Source organism: Taudactylus pleione, unplaced genomic scaffold, assembly GCF_031769625.1.
Source record: "Taudactylus pleione unplaced genomic scaffold, aTauple2 ptg000386l, whole genome shotgun sequence".
NCBI classification, from domain to species: domain Eukaryota; kingdom Metazoa; phylum Chordata; class Amphibia; order Anura; family Myobatrachidae; genus Taudactylus; species Taudactylus pleione.
The window spans coordinates 1135556-1151762 of record NW_028284787.1 but is presented as its reverse complement, the minus strand read 5'-3'; the positions used below and the strand labels follow the sequence as shown (position 1 = coordinate 1151762).

Sequence of the window (16207 nt, the reverse complement as noted above, 5' to 3'; positions counted from 1 at the left end):
CACCTCCCCTCGTTGGAACCGTGATATGGTCAATTATGCGGTATTGCAATGTTGACAGGCTATGGGATGCTTCAATAAAATTCCTGGCCACTGGATGATCACTATGTCCCAATTGTGATGCTTCTCTAATTGTGGACCAGTGGACCACCATCGGTTCTTTGAATGCCTGTTCCAATTTGCCGACATAATGCCTGCCACTTGGGCAACTGATCAGGTAGATTCAACATACGATTCGACATACAGTATGCCGTCTGTAGAATCTTGAATCATTTGCCAGTATAGGGCTGTAAGAAAGAATCTCCTGCGATCATATATTGGTAAGTAATGCAATTAATGCATTTGAAGCAACCCTGCCGTAAGGTGCCCAAAAATTGTTTAGCTGAAGTGGGTCGCAGTGTCAGTGTTGAAATGCCATTCCTCATATGATTGACAGATTCACTTCCAGAAAACAGCTCCTAACCAAAGCTAAAGTGCTCAGCTCATCCAGTGACTCCTTATTGCAGCTCCACTGACAGAAAAAGTAGCGACAACAAATTTGTCTGGGTAAACTCAACGTGGTAAGTTCAACTATTAATTGAGTCTCCAAAACCCATTGGACGATTGTACAATCTGATCCGGCTTTGTCTTGTATGCATCATAAACAACAACTAATGGTTGCTTATCAACATGGCCGAAATATTAAGGATGATGTCCTCAAAATTGACATTTCAAGACATTTTTGGGCACCTCACATCAGTGTTGCTTCAAATGTATTAATTGCACTAAATGCCGCTATATGATCGCATGAGATTCATTCTCACATTCCTGTACTGGCAAACGATTCAAGATAGTCACCTGTATGTCGAAATATGTGATCTATCTGATCAGTTACCCATGTGGCCGGCGCTATGTCGGCAAAACAGAGCAGACATTCAAAGAATGGATGGTGGTCCACAATAAGAGCAGCATTACAATCGGGACATAGTGATCATCCAGTGGCTAGGCATACTTTAGCCTGTCAACATTGCGTTACCGCATAATTGACCAAATCCCGGTTCCCACGAGGGGAGGTGATCGCTCTTTGATGCTCCTTGAGCTGAGAGTAGATGGATACATCACTTGGAGACTTTGTCACCGAAAAGACTTAATTAAACTTTGTGTCTCTCTTGCTAACTATAGGAGTCTATATTTGTCATGTTCTGATACTTCCTCATGCTGTAGCTCCTTTTTTCTCTTTTTTTCATATTTTATTTTTATTTTTCCAGTGTTTCATATATTTTTTATTCTCTTTATTATTTAAATTGTTCTTGCCATACACATTATGCCTATAATCATGTAATTGAACTGCAGTAATTTTATTGCATTTTGCCAAAATGATTCTTCTTTAGGCTATGACCATACCCTGTACTGTCTCTCATTTCGCAATTGTTGTCAGCGCTAGTAATTGCATTATTGTATTTTATGGCATACCTGTGTATCAGAGGCTTCTGTGTGTGCTCATATATATATATATATATATATATCAGTACAAATGTCCACACTCGCGCAGTGGTGTCCTGTGAAATCCAGACTTTTTCTTCCTTTTCTCTTAAGATGTATTGCTGCTTAATCCCAGTCCTCCTTATGCTTGAGGAAGGTATACACAGACTAGGATGCAGTCACAGGGGGAAAGCGCAAACGTGAGAATGTTTAATAAAATCTGCTCACATACATCAAAGTTAGAAGTTTCACATGTGATCTGGTGGGTCTGTAAACTTAGCCGGACATCTTCCGTACTCAGCGACCAGCTGCACACCGCACTGCCTCTGGAAGTAGACAGATGACTCTTCCACAGTCTCACAATTCCTGGCCACGCCCAACTAGTTTCGTCAGAGACTTCATAATGTGAAACTTCTAACTTTGATGTATGTGAGCAGATTTTATTAAACATTGTGTTTTTTTACTATTCTCACGTTTGCGCTTTCCCTCTGTGATTGCATATATATATACAGTCAGGTCCATAAATATTGGGACATTGACAGAATTTTCATATTTTGGCCTCTATTCACCACCACAATGGTTTTGAAATGAAACAAACAAAATGTGCTTTAACTGCAGACTTTCAGATTTAATTTGAGGGTAATTACATCCAAATCGGGTGAACGGTGTAGGAATTACAATGGTTTCAATATGTGCCTCCCACTTTTTAAGGGGCCAAAAGTAATGGGACTATCAACTCAAAAGCTATTTCATGGACAGGTGTGGGCTATTCCCTCATTATTTCAATATCAATTAAGCAGGTAAAAGGTCTGGAGTTGATTCTAGGTGTGACATTTGCATTTGGAATCAATTGATGTCGACTCTCAATATGAGATCCAAAGAGCTGTCACTATCAGTGAAGCAAGCCATCATTAGGCTGAAAAATCTAAACAAACCCATCAGAGAGATAGCAAAAACATTAGGTGTGGCCAAATCAACTGTTTGGAACATTCTTAAAAAGAAAGAACGCACCGGAGAGCTCAGCAACACCAAAAGACCCGTAAGACCATGGAAAACAACTGTGGTGGATGACAGAAGAATTATTTCCCTGGTGAAGAAAAACCCCTTCACAACAGTTGGCCAAATCAAGAACACTCTCCAGGAGGTAGATGTATATGTGTCAAAGTCAACAATCAAGAGAAGACTTCACAAGAGTGAATATAGAGGGTTCACCACAAGATGCAAACCATTGGTGAGCCACAAAAACAGGAAGACCAGATTAGAGTTTGCCAAACAACATCTAAAAAAGCCATTACAGTTCTGGAACAACATCCTATGGACAGATGAGACAAAGATCAACTTGTACCAGAGTGATGGGAAGAGAAGAGTATGGAGAAGGAAAGGAACTGCTCATGATCCAAAACATACCACCTCATCAGTGAAGCATGGTGGTGGTAGTGTCATGGCATGGGCATTTATGGCTGCCAATGGAACTGGTTCCCTTGTATTTATTGATGATGTGACTGGTGACAAAAGCAGCAGAATGAATTCTGAAGTGTTTCGGGCAATATTATATGCTTATATTCAGTCAAATGCTTCAGAACTCATTGGACGGCGCTTCACAGTGCAGATGGACAATGACCCAAAGCATACTGCAAAAGCAACCAAAGAGTTTTTTAAGGCTAAAAGTGGAATGTTATGCAATGGCCAAGTCAATCCCCTCACCTGAATCCATTTGAGCATGCATTTCACTTGATGAAGGCAAAACTGAAGGGAAAATTCCCCAAGAACAAGCAGGAACTGAAGACATTTGCAGTAGAGGCCTGGCAGAGCATCACCAGGGATGAAACCCAGCGTCTGGTGATGTCTATGCGTTCCAGACTTCAGGCTGTAATTGCCTGCAAAGGATTTGCAACAAAGTATTCAAAAGTGAAAGTTAGATTTAGGATTGTTTAGTTTGTCCCATTACTTGTGGCCCCTTAAAAAGTGTGAGGCACATATAGAAACGGTTGTAATTCCTACACCGTTCACCTGATTTGGATGTAATTACCCTCAAATTAAATCTGAAAGTCTGCAGTTAAATCACATCTTGTTTGTTTCATTTCAAAGCCATTGTGGTGGTGAATAGAGGACAAAATATGAATATTCTGTCAATGTCCCAATATTTATGGACCTGACTGTATATATATATATATATATATATATATATATACATATTCATATGTACACTCAAGTGCCAAAAGACATGGATACCTAGTATCGTGTAGGACCCCCTCTGGCCCAGCAAAGTGCAGCAACTCGATTTGGCATTGATTCCACAAGTGGATAGAAGGCATTTGGAGCGATGTTGACCCATGCCGTCTGGATAGCTTTCCACAGCTCCCTGATATTTATAGGTGCAGGATCTTGGGTGCAAGTGGACCTCTCCACCATGCCCAATAAATGCTTTAATGGGTTCATGTCAGGCGCCCTCACCATTCGTTGGAACTCTCCAGAATGCTCCTGACCCAACCCATGCAACATGAACACACCCCACACCATTTTTGAACTACCACCAGCTTGCACGGTGCCTTTTTGTCAACTGGGGTCCATGGCATCATGGGCCTTCGTCACACCTGAACTCTGCCATCAGCCTGAAACAACTGGAACCATGACTCATTGGACCACGCCACATGTTGCCAGTCTCCAAGGGTCCAGTTAGCGAAGTCACAAGCCCAGGTGAGGCATTGTGTCCAGTGTCGTAGTGTTAACAGGGGCACTGTGGTGGATCTTCTGCTCCCATATCCCATGGAAGTTAAGAACGCTGCACTAACCTGCTGAATATGCATCTGGTTTCACCTGTCATTGAATGCGGATTTGATTTGAGGCATTGTTGCTTGTCTGTTACCACGGACAGTTCTGCCAAAAAGCCGCTGGTCATGATCATTAAGCATTCGTGGTTGGTCATTGCGCTGTCCATGGTGGGTGGTAATGCCTTCCATGAGATATTCCCGGTACACATGTGATACTATAGATCGAGGAATGTTGAATGTCCACACAACTTCGTGTCCCATCCATCTGACACTTACTATCATGCTTCGTTTGGACTTCACGGCCAAGTCGTGGATCACCAAGAGGAGCTGTTTGGCAAGACTGAGGCCTTGATTCAGAGCCGGATGCTCTGACCAGAGCGCTTGCTCTGAATCAGGGTCCTCCTCCATTAAAATGGAGCGTCCTTCTGGACGCTCGTATAGCTGTGGGTCACCACCCACAGCATATACGAGCGTCCAAAAAGATGGTCGCGATGCTCTTGACCATAGCGACCATCGGACTTGCGACGGAAACCCTGCGGTAGGGTTTCCCAGCCACAAGCCCTGGAGTGATTTTGGCTCTATCAGAGCCAAAATCACTCCCACTGACATCACTAGTGATGTCAGTGGGGCCGGTTTCAGACGGTAGGCGTTCCCAACGCTTCCATCTGGCAGGCACGCCCCCGGCACACCCACCAAAGGGGGCGTGCTGTCAGTCACCATCGACAGCACGCCCCCTTTGGTGCGAGACCCGGAGCGACAGCTTGGCTGTCGCAGTCCGGGTCTCGCGCATGCGCACGACGGAGCACCCTCCGTCGTGCGCATGCGCAGTGGGGAACATCGACCCACTTGTGAGCATACTGCCGCTTGCGAGTGGGTCTGAATGATCCCCTGAATCCACAGTGTTTAAGGACACATCTGTAGGAGCATCAAATTCCAGGCTGCAGTGCTGTGGTTTCAAAAAGCTAATGCTGAGCACCAGGTACAGCATATGTTATGCATATGCTGTATATGAAGTATTTTAATATTTTAAAGGTATAAAATATCAAATAAACTGTGTCTAGTTACCCTGGTCTAGGGGAGTCTGGGACACCATTCTGCTGCTTGTGGTGCTCCATCCCCTTTCAGGGGTGACCGGAGCTTTGTAGAACCTGCAGAGGAGTCCCCCATCCCTTATCCCTTGTATTCAAGTGTAGAGTTGCTCCTACAACCCTTGAATAATTCTGTGGATCTTGGCTACCATTAAATCCCTCCAGCCTGCAGACGTAAGAGAGCAGCTGCCGAAAGCTATGGTAATGGCACCTCCTTAATTTGAATGAACTCATAAGGGGCAGGATAGGCGGAAGTTACAGTCAGCTAATTGCAACACCAGAGATTGGATTGCTTCAGTAGTGATAACAGGGGAACTGCTGCCCCAGGGTTTGGTTGTCCATTGTCTGGAGCTCATTTTAAACCAGATGGTGCAGGTAGACTCTGGGGCAGATCCTTTGAGGGGATTTTTCTGCAGGAAATCTATAGATTAGATTCCCCACCAAGACTTGAAGATGCCAGGGAGCAAAATGGGGTTTAACCTCTTCTCCTTGGGATAGGTGGGACGAACACACAACACTGCCATTGGATACAATGTACCCAAGTGTGAAACCACTCTAGGTGGTTGCAATTGCACACTGCATGTATCTACATGGATTGGTTTAAGTAGACAGGGGCTGGATTACCTCTTGCACTGTTGTGTGTCTGTACTGGTTAAAAGAGGCTCTGCAAATCCATTTTATTACAGCTAATAAACATCCACTTGCTTCCAAGGGGATACAGTCAGTATACCGACGGACAGGAAGCTGTCCGTCGGAATCCAGACTAACTAAATCTTAAATTCAGACGCATATCTGTAGCCCGATGACGGAATCCTGACAGGACGGCTTCCTGAACGAAGGAAAGCGGGGACACTTAGTTGTTAGCCGCTGGGGGAGAGAGTTAGGTTTAGGCACCCCCGGGGGAACTTAGGGTTAGACACCCCCAGGGGAGGGTTAGGCATGGGGATGGGGTGGTTAGACTGCGGGGAGGTTAGGGTTAGGCACCCCCCCTGGGAGGGTTAGGTTTTGGGTGCAGAGGGAGGGTTAGGATTAGGCACCCCCGGGGGGGATTTAGGATTGGGCACCATCCCGGGAGTTTTAAGGTTATGCATCCCTAAGGGAGGGTTAGGGTTAGGGGGGGGGAGAAGGGTAGGGTTAGGGGACTTACCTCCTCCATCGGGATTATGAATGTTTGGGCTTCTGGCGTCGGATTTCATACCCAACCCCTTCCAAGACTGCATCTACTTCGTATCCTGTGACTACCAGATAAGGGCAAGCGCTTATTCATTCTCTGGCTGTTCTGAGTTTGATCCCATTATTCCCTACTGAATTTGTGTTCATTACCAAAGCAGCTCTGGGCCTGATTCAGCAGAGATCGCAATTGTGATCAAGCTGCGATTTTGCACGGAACACAGCTGCGAAAATCTGTTAATGTTTGCAACAGCTCGGCCGGCATAAAGACGCCCACTACTGCTTTCTCATATCCTTCCAATGTCGCTGTACTGCGTAAACATTGGTACCAGTGACACACATCGGGCAGCCACGCTGCATTTACAACATGTCTGACCAGCCACAAAGACTGCAAGTCTCCTCGCACGCAGAGAGCTCTCATGCTGCATATGCAATCGCAGTGGCTAATTTATGCACACCTAGGAAATGTACAGACATGCCTGCATTTTTCTGATCACCCCCTCGTAACCACCCCCATACAACCTGCCACTCACTTTGCGATGGATTGCTCTGTGCATTCGTAATCGCAATGCGATTACTGTGCACATGCTCGATGTGTGTCCAGAAAAAAAAATATATAGGGAGTGTTTGGGTGTTCAACAACCCCCCATCCCTCCGTGTCCATAGGCCTCCATTATAAAAAATAACTGCCCACCCACTATAGGCAATAGACCCCCCAGGGGCCATAAATTCTAATAATAATACCCCACACACCCCATTAATAGTAGAAAGAAAATACCAGTTTTCTAAACAAACCATCCCTCCCTGTAAAAAGACCCTTTTTATTTGCCCCCCCTCCTCCTCCTCCCCTGTTATCAGCCATATTAGTTTTTATTAGCCACCCTCACCCCCCCCACTGATGTTAGATCCCCCCAGCCCCCATGGGCATACACACCCCTATATGCAGTGCGCAGCTGAGCGTGTGTCATGGGGGACTGATGATCAGTCCCCCCTGCTGAAGCTGATCTCTGCGATTGCAGAGATCATCCAAAAAGTGCTTGGAGGGGAACTTAGGGCCTGATTCAGGTTGGTTCGCAAGGCTGCATTTTCATGCAGCCGGCCAATGTTTGCATTCTGCGCATGCGTATGCATTTCAGTGAGTATGTGTGCGAACCAATCGCTGCGATCGGGAATCCATCGCAGTAAGCACGTAGTCCCATTGCAAAGTGATTGACAGGAAATGACCATTTGGAGGTGGAGAAGGGGAGTGGTTGGGTGAACACAGGCGTGCCTGTGCGTTTGAACGCCGTTTCAGGGGTGTGCATAATTAAGCTCCTGTGATTGTATATGTAGCCAGAGAAATAGTTGGCGACAGGAAGTATAGCAGTTTGTGCGGTTGGTCATGGTCAACCACAGCTGTGCGTATGGGTTCGATGTTACTCGATGTTACCGATGTTTTCGCTGACTTGCGGATGCATGTCATGGGAAGTAGGCGGCTTCATACAGTGGTGGGCGTCTTGGTATAGTGCTGCGGTTGCCGTGTGATTGCATTCATTAGCATATTTTCGCAGCGAGCGGGTGTGTGCAAATGCAGCCTTGCGAACCAACCTGCATCAGGCCCTTAGTTCCCCTCCTCACACTGTGATCCCTGGCACATGCACTCCGGAGAGTCGTTCGCACGGAATTCTGTTGCGCAATTCCGGAAGTGATGTCGACGGTCATAGACCGCCCCATCACTTCCGGGGGATCCGTGGTGTCGGAGGCGATCTGTTCTGCACAAGTGCAGAATGGGTCTCCACTGCAAAATCCGGGGTAAGCAGCGTGGTTCCATGTGATGCGATGTTTCCAGCTGAAGCACTGCTGGCTGCGGTCACATCACATGCAACGCCGCCTGTTAAGTGGTTGATAGATTTATTTGATAAATTATTGGCAATTATTGTGAGTGTGCGTATGTGTATAATGACGATGAGAATGTGACTTTTCTTTAGTGAACAAAAAAAGTAGTAACATCATGCAATTTTTTGCGTATCTGTAGCCTCTCAACTCTGCACAAAACTGTTGTCCTCAAGTTCACCTTGAGGTTCAGATGTTGGCTAGGGAAAACATGCATCAATTGTATAAACACATTTTGTGTAATATTTAACCAGGAAAAGCTCAGTGATGAAGAACTTTCAGAAACCAATTTCACAGGTGATTAACAAAATGATTATCTTCCTCATGAAATTCTGTGAAGAAAAAAATGACTGTTTCATTGGTAACCCATACAAAAACATATTTATTTAAGTATGTCTGTTTGAATTATCATATAATTGATCAGTAAGCTTCAGAATTTTTCTCAAAATAAAAGTTTCAGAACTCTTCATTCTTTAATAGAAATGACTTCTCACAATGTATTTTTCAAATTAATTTCATATTGTTTAAAAAAATAAACATAAACTTACATTCTTTGTAAGAATAAGCTGGATAAGAAAAGCTCCTTAGTGAGAGTGGCCATGGGGGAATATTTTGCTAAGGGGAACCTCTACATCCTCAGGGATTATTGCATCTTGCTGGGTGATCAAGATGAAGTGTTTTGATAGTGTTGCTATAATTAGCTATAACCAGTGGGAAAAATCATTTAACCCCTTCACAGCTGAAGGTTTTCTCACCCCAGTGCTGAGTCCATTTCCACTTTTCCACTCATCACATTCCAACATCAATATCCCTAATTGTTGTGCCCGCTCAAGTTGTATCTTTTGCAATGTGTAGAAGTAATATCGTAGTCCAACAAGGTATGCAATTTTTTAAACTACAAAATCTATTGCATTAAATAAGGAAACGAGGGGACCCTGTTTTTATTTGCACCTGATTGAGGAGATCTGGTCATTAGATCTACAGAAAATTGTATTTTTGTGTTCTGTTTATTCATTGTCTGGTGATCACCAGGCAGTAATCAACGGTTTAGTTACCTTGAGTGAATGGGAAGCTGACTGAATCCAATCCTGGAAGGACAAGTGGGCGGAGGCAATATTTCAAATGGCACCCAAATGAAACCCTTGCTCCCCATCAATTCATATTGTACATGCGAGCAAGTGTTTGATATAGACCACCTTGACATTGCTCCATTTTGATTCCAATGAGCTGTGTCCCATGGGCTGCTAAGAACAATTGCAGTGCCGGCGAATCATGAGCTGATGTAGTGAGATGCAATCCAAGTAGCTTCTGTCAAATCTGGGAGTCAGAGAGAAGTTCTGTAGTTACAAATGTGTGGCTTGGTAATGCAGGAGATGGAGAGATGGGGGGTGGGGGGGTATATGGTTGAATCTTGTCTTAACTGAAGAGGGATCAAAGGGCCCGATTAAGGGATTTTTACGCAGTTGATTGATTATCAGTCGACTGCACATACATCACGGTCGCACTGTACACGTGCATGGTACCTTTACGATGCTGCTTGCAGAGCGTATTACTTCTCTTATACCTCTTTTCCACCAAAAACCTGGGTTCGACCTGGGTTTTCAGACATGGATCCATCCCAGGTCAGACACCGTGTACACAGCACCATCGATCTGGGTTATTCTCAGGTCAGCCCCATTCACACTGAAAGCAGGTCTTCCCTGCTAAACTTGTGAGGTCATAAAAAGTGGGAGGTGACTGATCCACAACCACTAATTAGCTCATTTTAGGCATGACCCAGGTCAGATAACCCAGGTTGCGCCATTTACACTGCACAATTACCCTAGTAGCTACCTGGGTTGGATTGCCGGGTCACTTGACCCAGGTTATTTTTCAGGGACCCTTTTAAACTGAGCTGTGACCGGAGTAGACCCAACAGAAACCCAGGTTTTTGCTCTGCTGTAAAAGGGGTATTAGTGATTGACAGTCAGAAAATGCAGGCGTATCCTGCCCATTTTTGGGGTGTGTCATTGCCTGCCTCTGAGATCCCGTACGCAGATAAAGTGGTTCCGACATTTCAGTTCAGGCAGCCATTCTGTGTGACCATAGGGCTACTCAGATGGCCACTTATCGAATGGTCTGCGATGACGACTGCGTATTTCTACATACTTGCTTGGATCTGCGAAACCGTCTCAGTATAATTCCAGCTGGATACAGCATTACTATGTTTTCGCACAGCAGGTGCATGTGGGATCGCCGCTTCAAATGCATTAGCGTACATCTCTAACTCAGGCCCAAAGATCCAGGAAAGTTTTCTTTGGTCCATGTTAAATATGGGTTGCTTGAATACTCCAGATGATATGAAGTTACAAGGGAGCCGAGTACATGTTTCAAGTTCCACCTTTATATAATAAACAAGTGCCAGTCTGACTTTTAATTTAAAATGAAAATGCTTAAATTGACTGTTTCAGTACATGTAACAAAACAAAGATCTAGGGGAGATGTATCAAGCCTTGGAGAGAAATAAAATACCAACCAATCAGCTCCAATCTCTAATTTTTCAAACACAGCCTGTAAAATCTCTCTCCAAGCTTTGATAAATCACCCCCTCCCCCCCAAACACTCTGGAGCAGCACTTTCAGTGAGAGAGTTGGTCATACCCGGAGATAAGGTGCCCATACACCTGCACGATTTCAGGCCGATTGCCCAATTTTCGATAGTTCATAAGATGGATCTTGTGAAAATCGTATATTTTTTTAGTAAGGTACGATCCGATGCGCGCTCCCGCAGTTCCTATAACCGGATCTTATGATGAGATGTGCAGCACATCTTGTCCATCGTATCGTGTGCAGGTCGTGATGTTTATTTTGTTCATGCGATCCATCATGTGGAAATTCAAGTCATTTCAGTGACTGTTTCCCTTATGAGCCTGTGAGACACAGGATCGAACTTACGACAGATCCTGTGCTAATGCTGCTCATACACCTACGCGACCAGCATAAGATCCGATTCATCATACGATTCCCCGGAGCTCCCTGGCAGTCCTGGCAGCATGTTTGTTGTTTTTCTTTAGCACAGGATCTGTCATAAGATCGATTCTGTGTCTCACAGGCTCATTAGGGAAACAGTCATTGAAATGACTTGAATTGCTGCACGATGGATCGCATGAACAAAATAAACGGCACGATCTGCACACGATACGATGGACAAGATGTGCTGTACATCTGATCATACGATCCGATTATAGGAGCTGCAGGAGCGCACATCGGATGTCATCTTACTAAAATAATACACGATTTTCACAAGATCCATCTTATGACTCATTGAAAATCGTGCAGGTTTATGGGCACCTTAATAAGAAAAACAACAAACATGCTGCCGGGACTGCCAGGGAGCTCCGGGGAGTCGGAGGGAAATCGTATGATGAATCGGATCTAATGCTGGTCGTGTAGGTGTATGGCCAGCATTACAGCTCAACATCAAGTTATAAAGTGGTTGTGCCTGCTCTAAATAAACTCCAGCAGGTTATAGTATACTCTGTAGTATAAACGTGACAGATATGTTCTCTCTTGATTAAATATGTGTACACTACTTAATTCAAGAAGATTTTCTTTGCCATGTTTAATCAGAAATATTTTGGGGAGAATGGAAAACACTTATGCAGATGTGATTATTTAATTTGAGAATGTAATTATTGTGATCTAAAGGGTGTTTCAAACTTTCACCACAATCTCACTGTTGCTAAATTTGGCTACACAGAGCATATGAAGAAGTTCCTTGGGACATTAAGCTACCTGCAAAGCTACAACCGCCTGAGTCAGTACAAGAGAAATTGCCTCTTCCCATCTCAAAGAACTTTACTTTGAAAAGATATGAGCTTCAGCCTGAAATCTCACAAGTATGTAGCCTCTGCAATGCTTCTTAATGATAGGTATTTACTGTTTCTGGGCCTGATTCACTACCGTTCGCAACTGCGATTACGCACACAATCAGGCGATTGTTTCGTTCTGCGTATGCATCGCAGTGCGCGAACCGGCCGCTGCGATGGGGACTGCAATAGCACTGACTACGCAGATCCATTGCAGAGTGAGAGACAGGAAGTGCCGTTTGTGGGAGGTGTTTCTGTATCTGGATACATATTGCTTCAAAAAAGCACCTTAAAAAAGACATGTCAGCTATACAATGGTAGCATATGCAACAGTTTTTAGGCTAGAAGAAAACAGTAGTACATGTGTCAATGTCACACCATGGCGCAGTAGCACTGTTGGTGGCCATCTTGACTGATGCTTCACTAAAAGAACATAGGAGCACACTCCATGAGCGCATACAGAAAATAAAATAGGCTAAAGAATGGCTCACAAAGTTTCAGAACATTACATTTTTAGTAATTTCAGGAATGATCCTATGCGGGAGCTAATCTTTAAAGTACTTTTTCAGGTGTGATAATTGAGAATTCTCCAGTTCACTTGAGCCATGTTTCATGGGCATACCAGCTTCATCATCAGAAGTGTACAATAAACGTTGATTTTTAGTGTGCGGCAATCCTCTTCTGTCAGCTTGCAAATGTGTCCAGGGAGTGAGTTCCCATAAAGTAAAACCATTGTTACTTTATGGCAGCTCGTTTCCTGGACTCGTTTGCAAGCTGACACCAGGGATCGCCCCTCACTAATCAACAGTTATTTCTGATGAAGCGGGCAAGTATGCTCGTGAAACGCATATCAAGCAAACTAGAGAACTTGCAATTATCACACCTGAAAAAGTACTTTAAGGATTAATTACTAAAAATATATACTGCAACATTTCAAGCCATTATTTAGACTTTTGTATTTGCTGTATCACAAGCTTTTTTTTTAAATAAATGGAAGTTTAACTACCACAATCAAGAGACATTTCCTTCAACATTCCACCGTAATTGATAATGGAATAAACCATAACTCACCAAGACTAGGCGAGTCAATTTTCAAATATTTTTAGTCTCCATATCTTTACAGTGTACACTATATTTAAATTTTTAATTTCTCCAACATGCGCCAAATAGATCCTCCTTCCATGTGTAGCTTCTGAAGGGTATTTAAAACCCCTTCAGCATCGTAATAAGCTGCAATTTGGCAAGAGTTTCTTCTGATAGTGGAGCGGCATAGTCTTGTCTACTTGCAAGTACTTTAATAAAGTATCATTTACATAGAAAAGACCACCTGTGTCTGGACAGTGACAGTGTTATTAATAAATAAAGTTGCATTTATTACAATTACATACAGAATTATTCAAATACAAAATAAAAGTGCACATTAAGTTCAGTGAAATACAAACATCAATTTTCTCCTTCTTTAAGAAGTTAAATGGGAATCTGCTTTCTTGTAGTGAAAGGAATGCAAACCTCGAATATATAAAAAGGGGAATAGAACACAGCAGCCACACTAATAATAGTAATGGTATCAGTTGGAGTACTCAAGCAATCTGAAGGTGCTGTCGATCAGCATCAATATTTGTGACTATTTTGCACCAAGCTTTGAGCACACAAGTTTTATATATATATATATATATATATATATATATATATATTAGGGGTGAGCGGGTTCGGATTTCTGAAATCCGAACCCCCCCGAGCCCCCCCGATCCGAGTCCGATCCGAGTCAGGCTCGACTTTTCCCGCCTGACTCGGATCTGAAATCGAGGCAAAACGTCATCATCCCGCCTTCCGAGTCTCGCGGGTTTTGGATCCTATATAAGGTACCCGCGTCAGCGCCATTTTCTCACTCGGCTGTGGACAGTGAAGAGGGAGGGTGGGAGTTAGGGCTGTGTAGTGTAGTGTAGTGTAGTGCTGCTGTTGTCCACTACTTCAAAGTCCATAGGGGCTGGCTGTGTTGTGCTGTGCTGCTGTTGTTAATAGGGGCTGTGTCCACTACTTCAAAGTCCATAGGGGCTGGCTGGACTGTGTTGTGCAGTCAGTTCTCCATAGGGGCTGTGTCCACTCCAAAGTCCTGTGCAGTGTCCCAGTCCTAAAGGGGTGCTGTAGTGTTGTCCAGGGGGTGCACTGTCCATCAGGGGTGCTCCCCCCAAGTGCTAAAAAAATAATATATTTTCTGTGTTTGTGAATTGTGTGCGCAGTAGCCGCACGTGCATCAACAAAGTAGTGCCAAGCGTGCGCCTGTGTCATAAGTAAAGGGCCGGCTGGCTTGACCGTTAAAGGGTGCTGTAACCCCCAAAGTACACTCCAGTCCAAACCAAAAAAATAATTATTTTCTGTGTTTGTGAATTGTGTGCGCAGTAGCCGCACGTGCATCAACAAAGTAGTGACAAGCGTGCGCCTGTGTCATAAGTAAAGGGCCGGCTGGCTTGACCGTTAAAGGGTGCTGTAACCCCCAAAGTACACTCCAGTCCAAACCAAAAAAATAATTATTTTCTGTGTTTGTGAATTGTGTGCGCAGTAGCCGCACGTGCATCAACCAAGTAGTGCCAAGCGTGCGCCTGTGTCATAAGTAAAGGGCCGGCTGGCTTGACCGTTAAAGGGTGCTGTAACCCCCGAAAGTACACTCCAGTCCAAACCAAAAAAAAAAATATTTTCTGTGTTTGTGAATTGTGTGCGCAGTAGCCGCACGTGCATCAACAAAGTAGTGCCAAGCGTGCGCCTGTGTCATAAGTAAAGGGCCGGCTGGCTTGACCGCTAAGGGTGCTGTAACCCCCGAAAGTACACTCCAGTCCAAACCAAAAAAAAAAATTATTTTCTGTGTTTGTGAATTGTGTGCGCAGTAGCCGCACGTGCATCAACAAAGTAGTGCCAAGCGTGCGCCTGTGTCATAAGTAAAGGGCCGGCTGGCTTGACCGTTAAAGGGTGCTGTAACCCCCAAAGTACACTCCAGTCCAAACCAAAAAAAAAATAATTTTCTGTGTTTGTGAATTGTGTGCGCAATAGCCGCACGTGCATCAACAAAGTAGTGCCAAGCATGCGCCTGTGTCATAAGTAAAGGGCCGGCTGGCTTGACCATTAAAGGGTGCTGTAACCCCCAAAGTACACTCCAGTCCAAACCAAAAAAAAAATTATTTTCTGTGTTTGTGAATTGTGTGCGCAATAGCCGCACGTGCATCAACAAAGTAGTGCCAAGCGTGCGCCTGTGCCATAAGTAAAGGGCCGGCTGGCTTGACCGTTAAAGGGTGCTGTAACCCCCAAAGTACACTCCAGTCCAAACCAAAAAAAAAATTATTTTCTGTGTTTGTGAATTGTGTGCGCAGTAGCCGCACGTGCATCAACAAAGTAGTGCCAAGCGTGCGCCTGTGTCATAAGTAAAGGGCCGGCTGGCTTGACCGTTAAGGGTGCTGTAACCCCCGAAAGTACACTCCAGACCAAACCAAAAAAAAAATATTTTTCTGTGTTTGTGAATTGTGTGCGCAGTAGCCGCACGTGCATCAACAAAGTAGTGCCAAGCGTGCGCCTGTGTCATAAGTAAAGGGCCGGCTGGCTTGACCGTTAAGGGTGCTGTAACCCCCGAAAGTACACTCCAGTCCAAACCAAAAAAATAATTATTTTCTGTGTTTAGCCGCACGTATATATCAAATTGATATAACATAAATTGAGGACCAAACTTTCTCCGATAAAAATAAAATAGAGAAAGATCAAGAACCACTTCCTCCTAGTGCTGAAGCTGCTGCCACTAGTCATGACATAGACAATAACATGCCATCAACGTCGTCTGCCAAGGCCGATGCCCAATGTCATAGTAGAGGGCACATACAATCCCAAATGGCAAAGTTCAGGAAAATGACCTTGAAAAAGTCATTTAAATCAGCTGAAGAGAAACGTAAACTTGCCAATATGCCATTTACGACACGGAGTGGCAAGGAACGGCTAAGGTCAATCCCTAGTATGTTCAT

The 16207-nt window shown here is 44.3% G+C and overlaps 1 protein-coding gene across 2 annotated transcripts in view; it reads left to right on the top strand.

The window, feature by feature from the left end:
• SPMIP7 (sperm microtubule inner protein 7) overlaps positions 1 to 16207 on the top strand; it is a 95991-nt gene that overhangs the window by 21885 nt on the left and 57899 nt on the right. For both annotated transcript variants that reach the window (XM_088445626.1, XM_088445625.1), the window contains exon 4: positions 12098 to 12236. In XM_088445626.1, the coding sequence (XP_088301752.1) occupies positions 12098 to 12236 (139 nt within the window). The remainder of the gene's footprint in view (positions 1 to 12097; positions 12237 to 16207) is intronic.